At 41.9% G+C, this 25,297-nt stretch overlaps 1 protein-coding gene across 1 annotated transcript in view; it reads left to right on the top strand.

The window, feature by feature from the left end:
• The first annotated feature begins 4,289 nt into the window (after window positions 1-4,289).
• Window positions 4,290-25,297, top strand: part of ADAM12 (ADAM metallopeptidase domain 12) — a 297,265-nt gene continuing 276,257 nt past the window's right edge. The window contains exon 1 of the mRNA XM_089510130.1: window positions 4,290-4,804. Coding sequence (XP_089366256.1) covers window positions 4,678-4,804 — 127 coding nt within the window. The 5' untranslated portion in view covers window positions 4,290-4,677. The remainder of the gene's footprint in view (window positions 4,805-25,297) is intronic.

The raw sequence follows: 25,297 nt of genomic DNA, 5'->3' as shown, positions 1-25,297 counted from the left end.
GCAAACTCCCTCTGAACAAATCTTGCCAAGAAAACCGAGTGCCATAAGTCAGAACCAACTTGAAGGCACATGATACAAAGGAGCCAGTCCATTGGATTTATGATTAACTGGAAGTAATAGCAAGATTTTGTCATATGCCTATACACACTTAACACAATGTCAGTTCTAACAGAACACAGATATTCAGTTAATTATTCAACACCATACACTAAGTTTAAAATGCATTTTAAATGTATATGCACAAATCGTCTAGAAAATATATCTAACTTTTATTTTGAGTGTAACGAGTCCCTGAGAAAAGCAAGCCTGAAATGATAAACTATCTTTTCTTGACAAAAGGTCATTTCATATTTTTAATGAGCTCTCACAGACAAAAACAAACTCATTATCACTCCTGCAGCTCATTTTCACACTATTTCTGTAAAAAGCAAGTCTCTCAATTTGGATAATGTAATAATGGTGGTTTGAAATTAACTGTCATCCCCATGTGGTTTTGGGGGAGTTACAAGCCACTTGGCTCAATTAGGCCCGAAATAGGGATTCCACAAGAAGGAAAATGTGAATCTGTAAATGACCCTTTCAAAAATTCAGCCATATCAACTTTTGACATACAGTTTTAACTTAATATAAAGTCTAATGGACATAAAGATGTTTATTGCATTTGCTGCTGTGTTGTGAATAAAGCTAAATTTTATATCCAGAAACTTATTTATCTCCTTTTGTGTCAGAACTAAACTAAACTAAACTTCTAATATAGTTTGTTTTTAGCAAATGTGAGGTAGCCACTCAGGTGACAGATGCTTAAGTGGGTGGGGACTGGTAGTGCGGTATTTATGGGCAAATGTGTGTGTGTTGCACTATGCTCTTTGTCCTCTAAGGTAACCTTCTATCTTCTGTGAAGACCCTCCTCTCATCACCAATACTGAAGTAAATTCAGCTGACAAATCCCATTGGGTTTTGTACGTGGAATGAGAAGAAGAGATATTGTCTCTCGCCTCAGGCAGCAAAATCCTCATACCATGATATTTGCAGTGTTTGTTTTATTATTCATTCTAATAGTTTAGAATTATCTAGGTCTTCTGACTTGCATTACTTGGGAACTTGGGTCTAATGTACAACTTGACACTGCTTTAAATGCCATGATATGAAATTCTGTGATTTGTAGTTTATGTGCCACGAGAGCTTTCTGACAGAGTCGGCTAAATATCTCAAAGAACTATAAATCCCAGGATTCCATAGCATGGAGCCATGGCAATTAAAAGCGGTGTCAAACTGCATTATTTCTACAATGCGCATTAGACATTGGTCTTCCTTAACTATAATAGTGCCCAAAGTTGGTCACAGCACTTGCAGAAACGTAAGCAGAGCAGCCCTCTCCCATGTGCCTAACACTTGTGATAGTGGGCTGGAAAAACCCTCCACAGCAGGTTTTCAAATCATAATTTAACCTGTGAATTTACAGAAAGGCAGCACATCACTTTTTAGTGAATTGTTTCATTGTCTGCTACAGGATGGAGAACACAAGGAAGCTAGGTCCCTCTCTACCATTGTGTCTGTATGTGCCTTCAAATCTTATGGTGATCCCATGAATTTCATAGGGTTTTCTTAGGCAAGGAATACTCACAGGTGTTTGCCAGTTCCTTCCTCTGAATATAGCCTACAGCACTGTCCTAGGTATTTTTCCCCAATCTCATATCCAAGTATTAACCAGAGCTGACCCTGCTTAGCTTCCAAGACCAGACAGGAAGCTCAAAACTAAAAAGGAAATTAATTGAGATACAAAATTTTGAGTAAAAGTAAGGAGTTAAGATCAATTTTAAGGAATATTCAATATTCCTGCCTATTTCACTGGCAAACCTTTGTCAACAGCATTCCTTCCAGAGGTAAAGGTGATATAAGTCCACGCTGCCAACAACCAGAGAGTAAAAATAGTTACAGGAGAAGGGGCACTGTTGTTGCCTTCTACCCTCTTTGGATGCAACAGGCCCACAGGACTTTCACTGGGTTGGAACAATGATCACACAACAACACCAGCACTTCTGTTAAGTGTTAAAGCAGGGCTGTAACTATGGGGAGGGGAAGGACAAAATGGGGACATGTCCCTCTCCCCAATTCCACCACACCAAATGAAATTGTCCTCCATTACCCACATTCCTGGCATTGAAGAAACTTAAAACTTCTGTTGAGAATTTAGTAATACAGTTTGGGCATCCAAAGAAAATAGGGTGGGCAAAGTTAGTGAGGGAAAGTGCATACATGAAGAGTCTAGCTGTGAATAATGTTCAGTGTCTCACTCTGTGCAAGGCTAGAAATTTGAGGATTGAAGGAAAATTGCATTTGGAAGGCAGAATTTTTATTTGAGGGCAATGCTCTCATTTTGTCTTTCTCCCCCATAGCTACACTCCTGTATCAAAGTCCTTAGGCTAAATCTTTTGAAGCCCAAATGGGTGATTCATCGTCACAAAGGTACCAGTAAACCATTCTTGATTTGTATTTTTCAGAATAAAAGAAATATATTCAGAGCTAGTCAAATATCTTGCATTAAAAATTACCAGCACGCCCAATAAATTGTTTGATTTTTCATGGGAAGAATTCTGATGCTGCTAGGACCAATGGTAAAATAGCACTATCTGCAGGACCTGTTCCAAGTGGATTTAGATGGATTTATATACAAATTACAAAGTGAATGTGTTCCCACACACATAGAAAACCTACCTCTTCAGATCCAATTATGGGAACTAATCTTCCAAATTATTAAAGATTGTATTTTTTTTGGTCCCTCTTGGGGGAAGGAGGAAGGATTGCAAACATCATCCATTTACAAAAGGTTTCCCTGATAGGTGATTAGGTGTTAGAAATAGCATCTTTTCATTTCTCTGAGGCTGCATCTGCACTGTAGAAATAACGCAGTTTGACACTACTTTAACTGCCATGGCTCCATGCGATGGAATCCTAGGATTTATAGTTTGTGGTGGCACCAGAGGTCTCTGACAGGGAAGGCTAAATAGCTCACAGTACAATTCCCTGAATTCCATAGCACTGAGCCATGGCAGCTAAAGTGGTGTCAAACTGGATTATTTCTGCCATGCGAATGCAGCCCAAGATTAAAGAGAGAGAACCAATATCATACGAGAAGATCCAGCTTGAGACTTCTGCTCGGCCATGGTATTTCAGAGCTCTGGTGCCACAACAAACTACAGTTCTCAGAATCCCATAGCACTGAGGCATGACACCAGAGATCTTTAGTGCTACAACAAACTACAATTCTCAGAATTCCATTGCATGGAGCAATGGCAGTTAAAGCAGTGCCAAACTGCCTTAATTTGCAGTGTGGATCCAGCCTGACAACTGTGACAATGTAGAAAAGGGGATTATATTTTAACAAAACCAGAGGAAAATATTTGTTGTTGCTGTTCTTGTTACTTGCCCTTGAGTCAACCACAACTCATGGCAGCCCTTTGGAGGAGACATCTCCAAGACCCAATACTTAATTTGTTGCATTTTTTAAAAAGCCATGCAAATGGAAAGGGGCATTTGACTTAAGCAAGGCAAGTCTAATGTCACCAAACAATTATTCCACTTTGAGGCCCAATGTTGGGAGAAATAATTATAATTATTATAATAATTATAAAATAATCTCTTGTCTCGAATGGTTTTCCTGTGTGGCTCCAAAAGGATTTTTAATAACAACATTTTTAATAATATATGTTATAATAATAACAACATTTCCCTTTTTGCAAAGTTAGATGCCCACCTTTTCTCTGGAAAAATCCTTTCGGAGCTACACATGGTGTTGCTGTGTGGCTCCAAACATTTTTTCCTAGAGAAAAGGCTGGCTTCTAACTTTGCAAAAATGTAAATAATAGTAACAACAACAACAACAACAACAACCCTTTTTGCAAAGTTTAGAAGCCACTTTTTTCTCCAGAAAAATCCTTTTGGATCCACACAGCAAATGATGATGATGATGATGGTGATTCCCTTTTTACAAAGTTAGAAGCCACTTTTCCCCTCCAGAAAATCCTTTTGGAGGAGCCACCCAGCAAAACCACAGGAGGCAAGAAGAGAAGGCGAGACGTTTGAGACAAAACAGAATAGTCATCCTCGCTGGAGGGGAGAGAGATATATTTTTACAGCCAGTTTTAAAATGAATCCCAAATGAGCGAGTCTCCTTCCAAAGGAACTCAAACATTGGCAAGTCCCTTTTCTCTGTGTCTCATGGGGGGGGGGGGGACTCTGATCTTCTTTTATGGAGCACAAAAAAGGCGCTAGGACCCAGCATGGCAACGCCAAGCAGACAATAATTTGTTCCATTGTAACGAGAACTGGATCCCAGTGTTGGCAAAGGGTTACTTTTTCACACAGGCCTCCTGCTGCTGCCTCCTCCTTTCAGGAACGATCAGGGCTGGCCACGGTCATCCGAGGGGAGCTTGCCAAAAAACAAAAAGGAAAAAAATTAATAATAATAAAAAAGGACAAAGCGTTTGCAATAAATAAAATAAAATAAACTAATACTATGAAAGCAAAGCCCAGCTCATCCTCCTCCTTTGCAGGAGGAGCAGGAGGGGTTGGGGAGTTCCTTGCCTGCAGGAAACCATTCACATCCTGAGAGTTTGCAGTCCTAACTGGCTGAAGTGAAGAAGGGTTTGCTCCAGCTCCAGCAGCCTTGGGGCTGAGATGTCCCAGCAAGGCCTCCCCGCTGCTGCTGCCGCCGCTGCACTATGTCTCCCTCCAGCCCAGCTCTGCCTCCTGTGCCTCCTCTTCCTGACCAGCTCCTTCTCTGCACCAGCCGCTGGGGCTCAAGGTAAGTTGGGCAAGGCTTTGTTTACAAACAAGCATTTGACTTTTGGCAAAGAGGTGCTCCTGGTGGAAGGACTTTTCCAACGTCCTGCAACAAAAGGGGGCGGCTGGCCGCCGGGAGGAAAGAAACCTACATCTCCCACATTCCCCCTTTAGCTAAGTCCCGCCTGGTTTTTGCTCCAGCCCAGTGGTCCCCCAAACTGTGCTCTTTTAAGGGATTTGGGACTTCAGCTCCCAGAATCCCAGGCTATTAGACACCGGGGCTGAGGCTTCTGGGAGCTGAAGTCCAAAATCTCTTAAAAGCGCACACTGTTTTAGGGTTAGTGGTCCCCAAACTGTGCTCTTTTAAAGGATTTAGGACTTCAGCTCCCAGAATCCTAGGCAATTGGACACCAGGGCTGAGGCTTCTGGGACCTGAAGTCCAAAAAATAAAATCTAAGGGCAGTTTGGGCGCCTCCTCGCCCAGGGCGACCCTAACAGTCCAGTGGTCCTCAAACTATGCCCTGTAAGAGATTTTTGGACTCCAACTCCCAGATGCCTCAGCTATTGTTGGCCAATAGCCTGGGAGTCTGGGAGCTGAAGTCCCAAAGTCCTTAAAGAGCACAGTTGGGGGGCCACTAACCCTAAAAGGAGGACAAGGGCACCGCAGAATGGAGGACAACATTCCTGGAAATATCTATTCCATGCTTCTGCTCCAAATAGGGGACGCTTTGGAGTCTCTCTTAGAGTCAGAGGAGGTGTCTGGTCATCCTGGCCACTTTCTTTCCCCCCTGTTTAGCCTTCTTGGCATCCCAGTAGTCCACCCCACAAGCTTTGTGTGTGAGAATGGAGGAGGAAGGGAGGCAAAAGCAAGCAGCCGGCGGGAAACCCACTGGAGGCTCCTTCTTGCAGGGAGTGGAAGTGGAGTGGAAAGGAGGTGGCTTGTTGTGAGGCGAGCCAGACAAGAAGGACCTGCCCCAAAGCCTCTGTCGCCTCCTCCTCCTCCTCCTCAGGTACACACTGCAGAAATATAATCCACTTTGAGGCCGTTTTAGCTACCCTGGCTCAATGCGAGGGAATTCTGGGAACTGTAGTCTCCAAACCCATCTGAGGAAGTAGGCTGAAGTCTAGGAAAGCTCATGTAGCCAACTTCTTTCATTCAGTTAGTCCTAAAGGTGCTACATGTTCTCTCTACACACTGATTCCACAGATGTATCATTGTATTCTATACCTATGGGATATATATGTCTGTCCCTGGCCTTCCACTCCATCAAAAGCATCTCAGGAAGTAGGCTGAAGTCTACAATAGCTCATGCTGCCAACGTCTTAGTTCTTTCTACCTACTGATTCCAGAGACTAACACGGTTTTATCTTTGAATTCTATACCTATGGCACTTATATGTCTGTCCCTGGCTTTCCACGCCACCAAAAGCATCTGAGCAAGTAGGTCGAAGTCTAAGCTCATGTTGCCAACATCTTTCTTTCAATGAGTCTCAAAGGTGCGACAGAGGTGCTTCTATCCACCTATTGATTCCACAAACAGCTGTATCTTTGAATTCTACCACTGTAGTTTTAGGATACATTGAGCCTTTTTCTCTGTCAGAGACCTCTGGTGCCACAATAAACTACAGTTCCCAGGATTCCCTAGCACCCAGCCAGGGCAGTGGTCTCAACCCGGGTTATTTCTGCAGTGTGTTTTGGAGCATTATTTCCCTCAACTGCCCTCAGTTCTGGAATGCAATTCACTCACTCTGGTCTAAAGCACACTGCAGAAATAATTTAATTTGAGACCGCCCTGGCTGAGGGCTAGGGAATCCTGGGAATTGTAGTTTGTTGTGGCAGCAGAGCTCTCTGACAGAAGGTTCAATGTCTCACAAAACTACAGTTCCCAAAATTCCTGTGGCATTGATGCCAGGTAGTTATAGTAGTCTCAAACTGGATTATTTCTGCAGCGTGTCTTGGACCCTTATGAACAAGCATCACCTTGGGCTGTGTCTGCACTGCAGCAATAATCCAGTTTCATACCACTTTAACTGCCATCACTCAATGCTGTGTAACTTTGGGGATGGTAGTATTGTGAGATGTTTAGTCTTTGTCAGAGAAGAAATGCAAAACTTGTGGACATGGTGCAGAGTAGAAATGCAATACTTGTGGATATGGTGATGAGGTGACAGGTTGAGTTCAAACTATGGTTGTTGAGGGACAAAGGTAGGAGGAAAGATGTTGCCTAAGGCCAGGGTAAGTGGATAACCATATGGATGGTGGCAGGAGTTTTACAGTGTGGTGTGTGCCGGCTAGGAACCAGAAAGGAGATGTGAGGAACTGGCCAAGAGCGTCTTCATGAGGCTGGGGTGTTAGTCAGTGTTTTAATATGGGTAGTGTGCCAAGAAGCCAGCAAAATTACAGCTGCCATCTTTCTCCTCCTCTCTGGTGTTATTGACCAGCTAGGAGGGCAAACAGTTTCACAGGTGAAGCTTCCTGTACTTCTGTCCCTTCTCACCTGTTGAACATCTGACAAACAGTGCCCGGCATCCTACTGTATTAATAATCAACCAAGCTGTAAGCATACCCTCCCATTGTTCCGATTTAGTAGAGAGATCTTCTGGCCGCCTACTTTTTCCAGCTGGTTTTAAAACCTCCTGGTTTCTCTCGCCTTCTCCCATTTCCCCCCTTTGTACTCGTCTTGCTTCACTTGCTGCAAACTGAGTTCAAAGTGCGAAACTAGTTTGCATTCAATGAACTTAGCAGGGAAGAGAGGAGCGGAGAGGTGGACTATTGCCTATCCCAGTAGGCTCAGGCAAATGCAAACTGCTACTGCCCTTGCTAGCTTATGTGTCCTTTCTCAAGGAGAACTTTTGTCATCTTGACCACACTCTGCTGTTGCTTCACCATGTGACCCAGTTATAATTGGTTGACTGACTGAACCCAAAGGGTGCCCAAAGGGTGCCCAAAGGGTGCTCAGGAATATCTCCTCTTCATCCTAGAGAGAAGTGACTAGAGGGGTGCACAGGCTTCTGTCCTGGGTTCAGTGCTTTTCAACAGCATTGTCATGTATTGTGGTTCTGTGTTGTATGGGATAGCAGCTGAAGTCCTTCCCCACAATTGAATGTTTAAACTGGGCTTTCTGGAGGAAACCCTTCCTTGCCACTAGCTTTTGAAATGGCCTGATACTTGGCTGACCTGCATCACACTTGCCATATTGGTGGCTTGAGAAGCTATTGTTGCTGAACAGTTTTCTTTTCTTTTATGTCAAATAAGAATAGAAACATATGAACTATGAACTTCTCAGGTGTCTGATGTGTCCATAACATACATTCAGTAGCTGAGGCGGGATACAGACGGGCAAAAAGGGGTGTGTTCATGACGTCATGAAGGTAGAGCCTTCAGACGGCCCTTACCTGAATGCCGCCATGAACACGCCGCCCGCACGCCCCAAGCGGGAAGAAGCGGCATTAAAAAGGTGCTGCTTTTCCCCGCTTCTTTTCTGTATGATGCGCAGCTGCGCAGCTCTGTCTGTAAGCTGCTGCACTGGTACGCCAGAATTGCTACGCTGCTAATTTAAGTTGCCCATTTAAAAGCTCCATGTCTGCTGCGTCACATAATGAGTCGGGGTCCTGGAACATGCGCAGTTTGCAGTCAGGCTTTAATTGCAGCGTCAGCTGTCATGCAGGTGTGGAAGCTGCAGCATAGCTGCAGCGCATTTTAAGATTCCTAACCCTAACCCTAACCCTAACCCTAACCCTAGAGCAACATGTACGCATGCGCTGCTAGAATCGGGGAAAGTTTGGAATTTAAAGTGAACCCCTACACACATTCCTGTGCCATTTTCACCTAACAATAAAAACCCCTAAAACTGTAAATATTTACATATGTACAAGGGAGGTAATGGGGGATGGCAGGGGGGGCAGCGGTGGCAGCGGCGACAGCTGTGGCTGTGCATTGCAGATTCAGCAAGAGCGCGGGGACCAAAGGAGAGGAGGCATCCATGATGCTGGTGACATTGGCAACGTGCAAGCGGACAAGGATGCCAACACCAGCTGATCACCAGCTGGCAGGAGACCACTATTGTTCTTGGGCAGGGCGAGGGAAAAAGTTTTAAAGGGGCTTGGGCGCTTTAAATGTGCACATAAGCTTTCTGCCACCGCTGCTGAGCGCCGCAGCTGCGCAGCTGCGCATCCGCCAGCCGGCAAAAGAAAAAAAAAGCCCCGTTTTTGGCCGCCCGTGCAGAAGCTGCCTCTCTCTTTGCAGCGTCCTCCGAGGTGGCAGTTTGGAAACTGCGGGTCAGAAACGGCCCCAGGTGAGGCGTCTTCACTGCCCCCCATGTGGAAGCCCCATACACCTGAGCCACGCCCCCGGGGCGGGCGGTCTGGAGGCTCCGTATTCAGCAGAATACACCTCCAAGACGTCTTCCCCTGCCCGTCTGTATCCCGCCTAAGAGTTGTACCGCTTTAGTGTTTTACATGCCCTGCTTCATTATCCTGAACACAGTACAAACAAGTTGTGAGCACAAGTAGTAGATGTAAGCCCAAAGCCATGCAGTTGGTCTGATACTTTCCCACATTAGTCTCATTTCTTTATTTCTATTTCATGAACTACACATTGTGCTAAGCTGCAAAATTAGCATTTGGAAGGCCCTCTGTGCACGTTTACTAAAACAGCAGATTTAATGCTGTCATTAAAGTCACAGATATAGAAACCCAATACAATTAGGTAACCAAATTGGACCATCTAATAACCAAGTATCCTGGTAGCAGCATAGTATGTTCCATCTGTGTTTAGCTGGGGGGTCCTAACCTGTGGTCACCAAAGGTCCAGAAAGTGATCCATGGTTGACTGCACTGATAGATCCATGAGCCCCTGACCTGCAAACAGAGAAGTGAAATGGATGAAGTAGTCACTGAAAAAGTGACTTATGATGTCCCTAAGATCCTATTATGGAGTTTTCTGGGCATGATTTGTTCAGAGGACCTTTGCCATTGCCCTCCCCTGAGGCTGGGAGCATGTGACTTGCCCAAGATCACCTCCTGGGTTTCATGGCTGAGCAGGGAATCCAACTCTGGTCTCCAGATTCATAGTCCAACACTCAAACCATAATGCCATGCTGACCTCTAGATCACATTATTTGTATGCCTGGCTTTGAATATTTGGAAGGACTGTATTATCAACAATTCAATATAGTTTTGAAACAGTGTAGCCCCTGGAATGAAGCCTAGCACAAATCAAACCCCTTACATTTTCTGTGAAAAATGGACCTTCTCTGTGCAGAGAGAAAGTAGGAGATGGGGAAGATGTCCATTTATCACTGGTAAGCTCTTGTGACTAAATGCAAGGGTGTTTTTTTTTGGGGGGGGGGGGGAGAGGGGAGTAGCTTCTTTGCAAGAAGGTTAAAAATGGCTCTTTTATTACAAAATATGAAAATGAAATAATGAATATTTTCTTTTCCATCCTGTCAAATCTTGGAACAATTAATTTACAGTCTTAAATTAGAGGATTCCATGGTTTTAGTTCTTATTGTGTGTTCTACATAATTGTTGCAATACTTTCTTTATTGCAAAACAAAGCAAAATAATAATAACCCCAAACACATATTTTTGTAATTCCAGAAAAGTAGCTTTGTTTAACAAGTTTTTCAAGGCTTGGTTTTTAGGATAATAGGGATTTTTCTTCTTTAATTTATTGGTAGGTGAGCAGACTAATCTCCTCATAGGCTTTTCAAGGTAATAAGGCATTCAGAAGTGGTTTACCAGTACTGCTTTCTGCTCAGTACTAACAAAATTATCTAAAGTGTCAATGCTGTTGTCTAAACTAAAATATAAATTGCTAGGCTAATAGCTTGAGTGCATGTATCTGCAAAGCTGTATTCTTTCTTTCTTTTTTTCCTTAAAAAGAAAAACAGTTTGTACTTAGTCTATATTGAAGAAGCTTCCACACTTGCATCTTTTGAATGAGAAAATGCACACCCAGTAAAAGTTTCTTTAAAAATGGCCTGACGTACATATGTAGAATACAAGCTGAGGAAAACCCAGAGGTAATATAATGGGTCACTTGTAAGAGCTCACCACTGAGCCTCCTCTGCAGCACTTATGTTGGTAAAGAAGAAATTCCATCACCATAGTCCACTCTCAAAGACATCGGCTGGAGTTTTTTTGACCTATTGTGAACTTATACAGTTACTAATGGTGACACAGGAGAACCATCAGTTGTATGCTGTGACATGTTTGCAGGACATTTTAAGGGCAAAATTGTGACCCAGTTTCTGACACCCCCCCCCCCCGATAAAACCTATAAAAGTGTATATATATTGTCTAGTTTTCTTTTGGATAGATTTGAGTTTGTGGAGCCTGACAAAGTTCATAGTTTGGCTGAGTGTGTAGTCTGTATTCTTATAGATGATTACATAAGGCAAGAAGGGGAGACTGGTTTTTAAAACAAGGGAATATTTACTTACAGCCTCATTAAAGGAGACAATAGTTTAGCCACCCACAGAACACATAACTGGACTTGAGAGATTGTAATTATATGAATTGCAAATGTCTGCTTGGGGGTTGTACGCTCAAGTGCATGGTGAGTGATCATATCCAGGCTCTCTTGAATGGACTGATTTTCTAAGCTTGGTTTTTAGGCCTAGTTTTGGCACTGAAACAGTCTTGGTTACTCTGTGAGTTTACCTCTGTCAAGTGGAAGATAGGGGAAATGCAAGCCTTTTTATTCTCACTGACCTCTTGATGGCGTTCAATATTATCCACCATTTGAAAAGGCCATCACAGCTGGACCTGGGTGGAAATGTTTTGCAGCAGTTCCACTCTTACCTGGATTTTAATTTTGAGAAAGGTGGTCCTGCTAGATGTCTGCTTGACCCCATGGTATGTTTGCCCAGGTTTCTAAAATGTTTAATGTTATCCCCACTACTTTTCAACATCTATATAATGTTGCTAAATGGGATCATTCAGCGATTTGGAGCTAAATGGGATTATTCACAGATTTGGAGTATGTTATCATCACTGTACTGATGACACACAGATTTTTGTCTCCCCTTCTTTACAGATCCAGGTGAGGCTTTGGGTGCCTATCTACAGTAATGGGCTGGATAAGCACAACAAACTGAAGCTCAGTCCACAAAAAACAACACAAAACAAACAAACAAACAAACAAAACCAGGAGCACTGCTAAAATGTGGTTCTTTAGACCAGAAGAGTACTCCTTCTATTTTGAAATTGGTTGAACAACCTTTGAAAAGCCAATGAATCCCTGCTTAGTCACAGTTATTTAGAGGGAACTAACTAGAAGAACCTGAGATTTTGACTGTTTAGATTTTGAAAAAAGAGGACAATGGAACACCTGGTCCTTATTGCTGAAAGTGTTTCTCTTTGATAAACTAGGAGTAGAGCTCATTATCATTTACAGTATTCTAGAGCAGTGGTACTCAGAGGCTTCAGTAGACCAGTGCTGGCCCATAAGCCATCACATGGTATTCCCTGCCAAATTTCTAGGAAAGAAAGGAACATTTGAAATCAAAGGTCAGAAATAAGGTACTGATGTCTAGTAGACTGAAAGGAAAAAAGTGCTTGACTAGAAGAAAAAAACTTTGTCAGGTTCCACAAATTCCCCATACCAGATAGCTTCAAAGGCACTGTTTTAGATATCTCTTCATGTACATCTCTGTATTAGGTCTCACTTATGACATTGTCACGAGGCTTTTAAATCTCAACTGAAGTTGGAAAATAGCATTTTTGAAAATCTTTATCACACAACATGGTCTCTGTCTCATTGTTGTTGTGTCTGTGAAGCATTAGAGTGTCCCATTTTACGGATGGGAAAAACCTGTCAATAAGCTCCCAATAAGGCTGTTGTCCACAGATGTGGCAGTTCCAATATTGGCACTCACATGGTGTCATTGCCCCAGCTCTTCTTCCATCCTCTCTCCCCCTCACTGTTTTCTTGGTTCTTTTCTTTTAAAAATTAAATTGCATTAGCATAACTCCAGAACTTCATTAAAAGTTTAAAAAATTGAAAGGCACACTGGGCATAGGGCAAGAGGGAGAGGTTAAGGAGGAATATGGAAGAAAGCAAGAGGGACCGTCAATGACAAAAACAGCACTTCGATGCTATTTCAGATATGTGCAATAATTGAATGCTCCCAAACTAGTATGTTTCTGTGTTCTTTTTACTAACATAATTGTGGCAAGATGAATCTCTTGTGAAATGTCGTGACACATAGCATGTGGTTTAAAGGAGCATATGCCTTATGGTGTAAATAGTGCTCTACAATACAGTTCTTGTAAAACATCTATTTATTTTTGGAATATGATGAAATATGTAAAGCAAGTGCCCATGGAACTATCTAATGCAATTATATGTTTGATTAATTGATTATCATACAGAAATTGAAATCTAGATTACATTAATGGAGTGTGAAGTTTACATAACAGAGTAGGATGAGTATCTGCTGATTCATCAGTGTCACTGCTGATAGATGAAAATCTTACATCTTGGTAAGCATGTGTACTTCTGCGATTAGGGTTGCCATAATTCTGGACCTCCAAACTGGGACAAATGTAGGACAAAAGTAGGACAAAATTTTCAAATGTAGGACACATTTTTTTTAAAAATGGAGGACACGCAAAAAAAATTGATGATTTTTTAAAAAATGTTAATATAAATGCATGTTTCTTAGGCATGATCAAAATGGAGGACATTTTGGCATTATTCCTAGACAGATGGCAGAAATGTACTTCCCTTTCTGGCTAACCTCCCCCCCCCCCCCATTTCAAAAAGCATATTTGGGCATTGAAGAGGAGGAAGAGTGGAAAAGGCAGAGGAGGAGAAAGAGGAGAAGAAGAAGAGGAGGAGGAAGAAGGGGAGGAGGAGGAGGAGAAGAAGAAGAGATGGAGAAGAAGAGGAGGATAAAGAAGATGAAGAAGAGGAGGAAAGGGAGGAAGAAGGAAGAGGAAGAAGGGGAGGAAGAAGGGGAGGAAGAGGAGGAGGAGAAGAAGAGATGGAGAAGAAGATGAGGAGAAAGAAGATGAAGAAGACCATGGCTGGGGCTTGGAAGACAGACGTCCTCCAAGCCCCAGCCAAGCCTGGAGGACTCCGCGATCGCGGAGGAGCCCCCAGGGCATGGCTGGGGCTTGGAAGACAGACGTCCTCCAAGCCCCAGCCAAGCCTGGAGGGCTCCACGATCACGGAGGAGCCCCCAGGGCATGGCTGGGGCTTAGAAGACAGACGTCCTCCAAGCCCCAGCCAAGCCTGGAGGACTCCACGATCACGGAGGAGCCCCCTGGGCATGGCTGGGGCTTGGAAGACAGATGTCCTCCAAGCCCCAGCCAAGCCTGTAGGACTCGCTGGGGGGGGAGTCCCGGGGGCGGGGCCAAACCGGGGCGGGACCGTGCAGACCCGCCCCAAATCGGGAAAGTCCCGCCCCCAGGCAGGATATGGGAAGCCTATCTGCGATTCAGTTCTTAACATATTTTTCTTTACAGTGGACCCTTGTTATACGCTGGGGTTTGGTTCCAAGATCTCCCGTGTATAACAAAATCTGTGTATGCTCAAGTCTCATTAAATATAATGACATAGCAAATTGGTGTTCCTTATAAAAAATGGAAAATCAAGGTTTGATATTTGAAATGTATACTTTTGGGGAACATTTCAAACAGTGTATGCTTGAATCTGTGTATAAAAAATCCGTGTATAAGAAGGGCCGACTGTATTCTCTTACAATGCTTCAAGGCAACATAGCTGGCATGTAGAATTCATAATATGATCAGCATGCTATCAGTGTTAGTTTAAGAGAGAGAAAAAATGCACCTGAAATATTAAAACAAAACGGCCAGTTTGCACATGGAGTAAGCATATAACAAAACATTTGTTAACTGCGTCAACATTTTATGCAATTAATTTAAATAGTTCTGAGGGAATGCTTAAGAACTGATTAATAGTGGAAGAAATACCCTATATTGCATCTGAAGGCAACCACCCTACCTCTCCCTTATTCCATAAAGGACCTCTTTATTTATTTTTTATCATTCCAGTCCCACTGCTAATTATTCTTATGTATATTTAGCAAGTCAAAGCCAACTTTGAATAAATTGTCATTTGGAGCACTTACAGCTGTAGTTACCATACATACTAAGGAGATATGGGCAAAATGCAGAACAACACCAGTCTTGCAGGTTGGTTCCAGAATCAGATAAACTCAAGAAAAAGAACACTAAACAAGTGCTGAGATCAACAGAGGCTTGAAGCCATCCATTTTATTTGCTTCAAGAGCTCTTACCTTTAAAAAAAAAAGCTCCATTTATTGAACTGCTGTTATACCTAATTTTAATGGGTTTAGGTAAACTAGTCCATTAAACATATTTCTTACAGCACATTATTTGTTTAAGGTAGGCCTGAAGCTTGCAGTTATTCACTGCCGACACTTGGCCTAATTCATATTCTGTTCATATACTGATGGGCTGCAAGTTTGGCAACTTTATATATTAACTCAATTATAATATTGATGACTGAGAGGTCAACTAGTATGCTAGTTTTAACCTTTGGAGAAAACAAGTGGTGTGACAATTGGAGGAATGGTTTAGCTGTCTATGGCAGGGGGTTGAACTAATAGCCTTTGGGATCCCTTCCAACTCTATGATTCCATGATATATGCTCTAGCTGTCCTGATTTGGCAGGAACTGTTGAGATCAATCCTTTGCCATCCCACTTTTTCAGCAGCTTTTAAAATGTCTCATTGTCTTCTCTTCCCGCTTTCCCCCTTTGTCCTCAACTTACTTCACTTGATGAAAACAGAGTTCAAAGTGCATAAGTAGTTTGCACTGAACTCAGCAGCAGAGGAAGAAGATGTCATGGCCAGTCACGAGGAGGATTCGGAGGATTTGGAGGAGAACTTGGCCTCTCAGGTGCAGGGGGAACCTGAGGCTGAGCCAGGCCCCAGGTCTGCCCTGCCAGGTCCCAGCTCTACTCTCCAAGCTCCTGGAGAATTGGCTCAGCCAGGCCCTAGCCTGGTTGTATCACCTCCAGTGGACTCTGTGGCTCAGCAGCCCAGCCTTTCCCTAGCAGAGGTTCCAGGCCTGGGAGACATAGAGGATGAAGATACTGTGGTACCTACCTTCAACCAAAGAAGGACTGAAAGGGCGTGCCTTCGATGTTCCCGAAGGTTAGCTGAGAAACGCTCATTAATCACCCAGCAGCTGCGATAAGGAGCTGGCCTGATATAAACACCTGGCAGACGCTGAGCCTCTTTGTCAGAGTCTGTATGCATTCCTGTGGTGAAAGCTGCTCTCTCTGATCCCTCGGACTTTGTTGCCGGACTCCTTTCTTACTAGACCTTGGATAGACCTAGACCTCTTGACCTTGGACCAGACTCGTTGATCTATTCTCTGGCACTATTGACTCTGGACTGGACTTGTGGAACTGTCCTCTGGAACCCTGGACTGGCTTTTGGTTTTGCTCTATCGGACACTGGACTGGTATTCGGAACTGTTTCTTTGCTGCAGTAAAGCCTTGCTTTTGTTTACCATTGCCTGGCACACTCTTATCAGGTGTCTGTTGGCAGCTTTCCCGGACAGAAGGAGGCAAAGTCTTGCACTTCCCAGTGGGATTGAGCAAAAGCAAACTGCACTAACAATTTGATTCTCATGTAGAATTAGATAAACGGTTTTTGTCCCAGAGGACAGAGATGACTGTCTTGCTGAATCAGCTGTTTCCTATTGGAACACATTTGTGACGCACAGAGGCTTGCTTCTCTCTACCTTTGGAGGCTCCCTAACTCAAAATGCTTCCCCCCATCTTTTCCCTTTTCCTTATCTTGTTGATGTTTCTGCTTCCACTACTGCTAGCATTGCCAGTGGTGCATAGCTGCACAGAATTTCTGATTTACTACTTTAGATGTCGTAAAAAGCTGCCCCTCTGATCTGTAACAAGAAAGAAAACTTCAAATGCTGAATAGTTCAGGGCAGTGCTGCTCAAATTGTTGGTCTGTGGACTGATGTTGGTCCATGAGTTGTTGGATGCCAGTCATAGAATTATAGAGGTTGGAAGAAACTACAAGGGCCATCCAGTCCAACCCCCTGCCATGCAGGAATACAGAACCAAAGCACTCCTGACAGATGGGCATCCAGCCTCTGTTTAAAGACCTCCAAAGAAGGAGATTGCACCACCCTCTGAAGGAGTGTGTTCCACTGTCGAACAGCTCTTACTCCCAGGAAGTTCTCCCTAATGTTCAGGTGCAATCTTTTTCCTGTACTGCACATCCATTGTTCTGAGTCCTAGTCTTCCATAGAATCCACAGAGGGTTTCCAAGAAAAAAAGTTGTAGCTAGTGTGCACAAATGATACATTTGATACAAAAAGGACTGATTCCCCACATCAGATTACTCTCAGCCTGAGAGGATGGCAATGGCAAACCCTATCTGAATTAACTTGCCAAGAAAACTTCACAATAGGTTCATGTTAGGGTCAGTATAGGTCAGAAACACCTTGAAGGCACACAACAACAACAAACTAGTTTAGTACATTCCAATTCCAGTCTGTGAAGAGAACTCATTTTAAATACGGGTAGTTAAGACCTATATGAGTGTTATGACCATTCATGAGTCCTAGATTATAACTAATGAGTATATTTCATAGTCAAACTATGAGTAGATCTTGAATAATATGTCACTTCAGTGCAAAACATTGTCAATAAAAATACACAATAATTGTGTAGATTTGTTTATGATTGTGCAGTAAGTGACTTTTGCAATATCTCAAACACAGCATACAATAGTCTCCACATGTTCCTTTCAGACCTAAGCTAGCATCATATTTAATGCCTCAAAAGCATGATACTATTAAAATGATTTCATTTCAGTGTCATTTTTGGTCTGGAACATGAGCGAGAATGAGGAAGACTTGGATGTATTGTTTGCATATCTGAAAATTCGACACAGTGAAAACACAGATTGAATAAACACATTCTTTCTCTTCTTAAATCTATGATCTAATATGGCAACAGGCAGAACACTTCATGGCCTGTTAATTGTGCTGGCTAATAACATACAGCAAGGCGCACAGATTTGGAAGTGGAAGTTGGCAGACATGCTTCTTGCATCTGTTGCCAACTGTTGCACAAAATATTCTAATCAGGCACGTATTAAAATCGTAAGCAGGGACATTGTTTCATCTCCATGAAACTGAATGAAAATGGGAGTTTCATCATATGCAGTGTACTCAGCAACTTAATATTGGGCTTCTATCTGCTGCATGCGGGTATGGCTTTTCACATCCCAGTGTTCTAGAAATGTTAATTGCATTCCAATTACTACTTTGGGGGCATATTTTCCACATGTGGCAGCTTTTGTTTGCACAAATTAAATACTGAGGAGGTAAAGCAGCCATTTGTGTGCCCATCAGAAGCCCAGCTCCTAATCACAGCTGTAAATTTTCAAAAGGTACATTTGTCAAGAAAGAAGTGAACTTTCTTACATGGGCTTAAAGAACTTCTAGCAACATCATGGTGGAATGCTTGGAGAACAGAGTTTTAAGGATAGGTCCTAAGATAGATTTTATCTTTAGTCTCCCAAAGGGCCAAATTCAGATTTGTTTGTGTTTAAATGAGCATAAATTATCATAAAGAGAACCATAAGTCATTGGGAAGAGAAGATGTTTTCAGCATTTTGTGCTCTCATGATGTGGACTGTTTTCTTTACACTGGGAGTGTGCTGTATTTCAGAAGTGTTCTGCGTGATAAACTGAGCATCCTCCCAAAAAATCTGAATGCTTTTTAGATCAAAGACAGAGAACAAGGTATCACATAAATGCTTGAGAAAAATATCCCCCCTCCCCCAGTACTTCACAGCTTTTCACACTATGAGTATTATCAGTATTAAGATATTAAGATAAGCCAAGTTCTTGAAATGGTAGAAGTGAAATTTTGTTTGTTTCTAAGCTTTTACCAGTTTTTTTGGCACAGAGTCTGCTCAAATAATCTAGATGAAGTTTGAACATTGGGAATTGGATGCACCATTGGATGCACCAGATACACCAATGCCTACTTTAATTGGAGAAAAAAAGTGTCATTATGTACTGTGTTAACCATGAGTTAAAAGGTAATCCATGTGTTTGTTTTGCATTTGTTATCTAGTTATATTGCTGGGAAAATGCACAGTTACAAACAAGCTGGTATATAGCCCATGTGTTTTGAGAACCTCAGCTATGAGAATTTTCTTTGAATACATGTGTCTCATGTTTTGGCATGGGTTACCATCCAAAATGTTGGATACAGTATATCAGAACAAATTCCAGGATATAGTTTAGCAATGTTAATATTTGTTACTGTTGTTAACTGCCTCTGGGTCAACCACACACAACTCACTGCGACCCTGTAGATGAAACATCCCTGAGACCCCCATCCTCTACTGCTCTGCTTAGGTCTTGTAAATTCAGGCCTGTGACATCCCTGATTGAGCCATCTAGCATGCAGTCTTCTCTTTCTACTACCTTCTATCTTTCCTAGCATTATTGTCTTTTCTAATGAGTCATGCCTTCTCATGATGTGGCTAAAATACAACAGCCTCAGTTTTGTCATCTTGGCTTCCATGGAGAGTTTAGGCCTCATTGGTTCTAGGACCCATTTGTTTGTCTTTGTGGTGTCTGTGGTATCCTCAGCACTCCTCTCTAGCACCACATCTCAAATGAGTTGTTTTTTCTCCTATCTGGTTTCTTCACTATCTAGCTCTCACATCCATATTTGGTGATGGCGAATACAATGGCTTGGATGATTTTAACGTTAGTGTTCAGTTTTATATCATTGTTCTTTAGGATCTTATCTAGCTCTTTCATAGTTGCCCTTCCCATTCCTAGTCTTCTTCTGATTTCTTGACTGCACTCTCTGTTCTGGTCAATATTTCATCCAAGACGAAGGGAGTCTTTATTTCAATTTCCTTGTTATCTAGGTTGAATTTATTTAGATCCTACTTGGTCATTATTTTTGTTTGCTTTTTATTCAGCAGTAAGCCTGTCTTTGTACTTTCTTCTTTAACATTCCTGAATGCCATATATACTCGGCTATAAGTCAAGAAATTTATGCCCCCAAATGAACTCCAAAATCATGGGTAGACTTATATACGGGGCAATAAGTTAATACTTCTTATAAAGTTCCTAAAAGAAGTGCCCATCTTCCTCTGTAGCGAGGGATCTTTAAACAGCTCCCCATTTGAGTCCCGGCGTGCACTCCTCTCTCTCTCTCTCTCTCTGTTATCCCTCAGCCTTCCCTTGCAGCCAGAGCTAACAAACAGCAAGGGACACAGAGAGAAAGTATGCCCAGGCTTGTCCACCCCTTTGCAAGCCATGAGCCTTGGAAATCCTGGGAGTGAAGGGAAGAGAGAGAGAAATAGAGAGAGGTCTGCCCCCCTTGCAAGCCATGAGTTTTGGAAATCCTGGGGGTGAAGAGGAGAGAGAGAGAGAGAGAGAGAGAGAGAGAGAGAGAGAGAGAGTCTATCCCCCCTTTTGCAAGCCACGAGCCTTGAAAATACTCAGGGTGAAGGACAGAGGGGGGGGGGGTTCTACCCCATTTTGCAAGCCATGAGCCTTGGAGATGCTTTTGGTAAAGGGAAGAGAGAGAGAGGGAGGGAAGGAGGGAGGGAGAATGTGTGTGCCAAGGTCTGTTTCCCCATTTTCCATGCCGAGCCTATGACCCTTGGGAGAGGTCCAGAGAGGGAGAAGTAGGGAGGGAAATGGTGCTTTGTTTCTCCCTTTAGATCTTTTGTAACATGCCCTAGTGTTTGACCCTGGACCTATTATGGGTGGTATCAAAATCCATGATTTTGGCCCCCAAAACTGCTTTTGACTTATACAGGAGGAAGACTTATACACAAGTATATACGGTAATGGTTCCAAGTCAATATAATATAATATAATATAATATAATATAATATAATATAATAGTGAAAACAATCTAAAAGATGTTACATTAAACCAGGTATGGTTTAAAAGACATATCAAGCTTCAGAATGTTTGACTTAAGTAAGTTCTGTTCTTTCACCCAGTGCCAAACATGTGCTTGAATAACTGATGGAGTCATGTGTCTTCCAGAATGAAGCACTTTATTGTGTACAGACTTGCAGCCTTCCAAAATGTATACTGCAGAAATTGAGAGATTAAGATCCAACTTTTAAGAAGGCATGTGCAACAATGGATGCCTTTATATGTACTGAAGACTGTTCATTCTCTTCCCAGTATGCTAGTATATTCAGCTGGCCAAGCAACAAAATTAGTCATCATGATCATACCATCATGGCCTTCCTTCATCACTGAAATATAGATTAACAATGTTAAATTCCCAGAGTTTCAGACATTACTTTTATAAAATAAATATATGGAATTTGAATGAACAGTTTCTTGCAACTTTTACGTCAGCATGTAATAATTTAGGAAGAAATAATTCACAAAAGTGCAAGTGAGGACAGTGAACATTTCTTTGAATTATAGATTTACAATACTGCATGATTTTTTTTGTTTAAAAAAGCCCTTAGCTAACGGGAGCAATAATACTTAAAGCTGCTCTTTCTCATATGAGCAGTCATGTCTTATGAATTCCAGCAACATAGAAGATCAAATGGACATGCAACAAACCTTCATGTAGATTAGTTTGAAGTTAGCAGCCCTGTCAAGTTAGAGAGAGGATATGTTTGATTAGAAGCAGAAGTGAACTTAAAATTAAATTCAGAAATGCATGGAGTCATCTAGCTGCTGTTCTGTCCTCAGGCTTGTGAAGAGCTTTAGTAGATATTTAATGTTCTAATTTTTTTTACAAGACTATTAATTTTGTTATAGAACTAAAATACAAGATATAAATGAATAAGATAATTTACCATTTAAAAAAAATCAAGGATGTGCTAATTAGCAAATCTTTTGAGGAAGAAAGGGCAAACTTCAGCTGCAATCATTGGGGCTTGAATATGACTGAATACACTTTTGAAAGTCAGTTCGAAATCATTTGATTTCTAGATAATCTCAAAGACACCTCTGATAGCATTTTCAGAATGCTATAGTGGCATGCACAGAGGTTTTCAGTGCTACAGCAAAAGTAGCAATATGGTTTGAATTTTACAGATACTTCTTCATCCCTTACTTTGACATCTACTTGCATCCTCCTCCCATTTTTGTAGACTTGTTATGAATTCTGTTTTACTTTTTGACTTTATGGCTCTATGTAGCTGAAACACCTTCTTCTCTCTGTATCTTTTTATGCAGTTCAGCTTTGCGGACTTTATTTCATATTGGTATGCCTCCTTGTATCATATAAATACCATTTATCTCAGATGTCCTGTCAGTTTTTATGTTGTAGTCTTCTAGGTTATTATCAAAAGTGTCATGGTTAGGACATGATGTTTAGATGGTATGCTTTCTTGTTTTTGTTTACAGTCCAGTTAACCCATTATTTATAAAATCATTACAGTAGAAGTATAGATAATTTTTGCTACAGTAAACCCAATCCTTTTGATATACAAATGGGAACTTGTCTACTTTATAGTTAAGGATCTGTCTGTCTGTCTGTCTGTGTCATTCATTCAGCTCATAGCCGGGGATGGGTATAAATTATCTGTAATCAAATAATTGTCCAAGCAAAGCCTCTGGTATGTCCTTATTTCTAGGGTCAGTGGGCACATGACTATGCACATCCTCTTGGCTAAATAAATTACCTCTAAAATCTGATGCAAAACAATGAGATCTTTTGTGATTTACCTAAGGGGTGAAACAGACAGGTAGGAAAAAGTGGTTTAAAGCTGCCTTTTTGAAGCCACACTGAAACCCCACCGCCTGCAATGCCTGCACTGCCTGCCCTGAAGGCGGCTGGAGTGCACACACCATGACCACATAGCATGGCTTCAAGCTGTGCTGCTGGGTACTTTTACTATTCACCCCACCATCCCTGCGCACCATCACAGGAGCAAATTGCTGGCGACTGTGATCCCATTGGATGGCTGTTGCATGTGCAGCACTTCACCAGGACAGAGCATTGGAGCAGAGGTGTCTGGCAAGGTACAGTCATGCTCCATTCACACCCCCTTCACCCCATGCTTTCTCTTTGACTGTCTGTTTTGTATATGTTGTACTCATCTTCATGAGAGGTGTCATGGTTTCTCTTTTGGGCATCACCACTCCCACCACTTGAGTACGGCCCCTCCATCCCTTTGAAATACACTCCTGTAGCAGGGTGTTTATATGAACAATTAGGGTTAGGGTTTGGCAAAAGCCCCCCTTTAGAGCAGCCTTGGCATTGGTGCATTTATGCGTGTACCATTCAATATGATCATTTCGAGAAGAAGCGGAAAAATCTAGCTCCTTTTTAGTCCGGCTTTTTTCCCAGTAGTGTGGCTTGGGTGTGCTTTCTGGCTGGCTTCAAGACATGCATCATCTAAATGCCCCATCTTGAAACTGGCCAGAAACCTGTTTATTTTGACCATCTGTTTCATCGCCAAGACCTGATGTAGTGAAGCTCTTACCAAATAATGGTGGTAGAGGTGTTGTTGTATGTAGGGTGTATGCTGAGTTTTTAGGACTCTTCTGAGTTAAACTTGAAGGTAGCTGTGAGCACTGTATACCTTTGTAACATTTAGAATTGTTTTGATGCTTAAGGTTGTGTCCCCAAGACCAGTTCACATTTCCCTGTGATGCTCACATGAACATCTGGAGAATATGAGAAGATAGCCATCAAGCTCAAGAGCATGTAGTGACCCCATAGAGGCTCTATTTGTGTAAAATGGTGTCTCTCTATGGGGCAGGTGGGTTGTATGAAGTTCAGGTGGTCCTTTTTCATTCCACTGTACTGGCATATATTAGGGTGAACAGGTCTGGTTTTGCCACTAATCTGATCAAGGCAAATTTTATGTGAATCTTTACAGCTTTGATAATGAAATTCACCAACAGGAAACGGAGACTTCCTTTTTCTCATATTGACCTTCCCCATTTTAGCACATCACAACTTCAATTTCTTTTGGGACCTCTGCATTCAAAGGAAATTTTCAGTGTTATAGCAGGTATGAGAAATTGAAAGTGTTTTGGACCTGATGGGTTTCCAATTGAATGGTACAGTGCTTTTTTCAGTCTGTTAGCACCAAGACTGCTCCAGCTTTGCAAAGGTATTTGAAAATCTGGCACCCTCTCTTTATCATCAAATGAAGATGCCTATATCCCTTATCTAAAGTTTGCAAGAATCATACTTACTGTGCTTACTACCTCCCTATATCCTTATTTAATGTTGATATCAAAATAATGAAGCTATGTTAGATAATATAGTGCACCCGTGTTATATGTGGGCATGCCACACGTGGCTTTCAGCATATGCTGAAAGCTGCGCCGGAAGAAGCAATGGTGCATGCTGGAAGAAGCAATGGTGCATGCCCCCATGGTGCATGTGCTGCACCGAGGGCACGAGCCCCATTGTTTTTAATGGGGCTCCACCATACGCTGTGCCGTATTTCCCTTACACCGCGTAAGGGAAGGGCCCACTGTAAATTACAAAAATCCATTTAATCTTTGTAAGTCCTGACCAGCCATGATTCATCTATACTCAGGCAGGAAGATGATAATATTTGATTGGTTGTGGACTTCATTGCTTCATTGCATTTGGATGAAACTGATAAGCCTGTCATTATTTCTTTAGATGCTGAGAAGACCATTACTAAAATACTGGTCCTTTTATTTTCACAGTACTGGTTAATTTTATATGGAATTATACCAAATTAGCCAATAAATTGAGTTTCCTAAAATTAGCCTAGCTAAAATTAGCCTCTATTTGGGTATAAATATTTCTGAAATAGATAAACTTTTTATATTCAGCACCAAGAGCACAAGTTATGACCAATATTCCCCGCCCCTGTCATCCTTTTTTACATTAAAATGGGATACAAGGCTGGGCTGTCCACTGTCTCTTCTGAAAATCAACATGTGCTAGGAATTGCTAGCATGTACTGTTAGACAAAATCCCAGGCTCAGTGGATTTGTGCATGTCAGTTCAAAGTTTTAAAATGTCATTTTTGGAAATTATTTTTTGTCATTCATTTCAAAGCCCAAGCAGTGAATGCATGAATACATACTTGATCAGTACTAAAGATGGTGCATAGAAATTAACCTGCTTCTTCCCACTCTGTGAATACTGCTGCTTGCTTGGTAGTGTGAATCATATATTAAATGTAATTTATAGGAATGAGTTTAGATTTAGTATTACTGCTAGATATGATCAGATAGGGAAAAGTGTAGCGTATTGACAAAATACTTGAGATACCATGAATATGTTTAAAGGTATGCATTATATCCGGTTCTAAGACATTCTAGAATAAATTTTATTTTCTAACCATCTGGGTTCACTTTAGAAAAAAATAGAACAAAAAGCATAATAGTTTACAAACTGCAAAGCTGACTTGACTCTTTTACTATATTTTATGTTGTAGCAATTGCAATCTCATATGTAGCTGAGATTCCTTTAGCATGTACTTTGGATTCCTATAGGACTTCCGCCTGCATGCATGCATAAGCTC

The sequence above is a fragment of the Sceloporus occidentalis genome, unplaced genomic scaffold (assembly GCF_023333645.1).
Source record: "Sceloporus occidentalis isolate IW3139 unplaced genomic scaffold, rSceOcc1.0.p SCAF_2, whole genome shotgun sequence".
NCBI classification, from domain to species: domain Eukaryota; kingdom Metazoa; phylum Chordata; class Lepidosauria; order Squamata; family Phrynosomatidae; genus Sceloporus; species Sceloporus occidentalis.
This window is presented reverse-complemented; position numbering and strand designations above follow the sequence as displayed.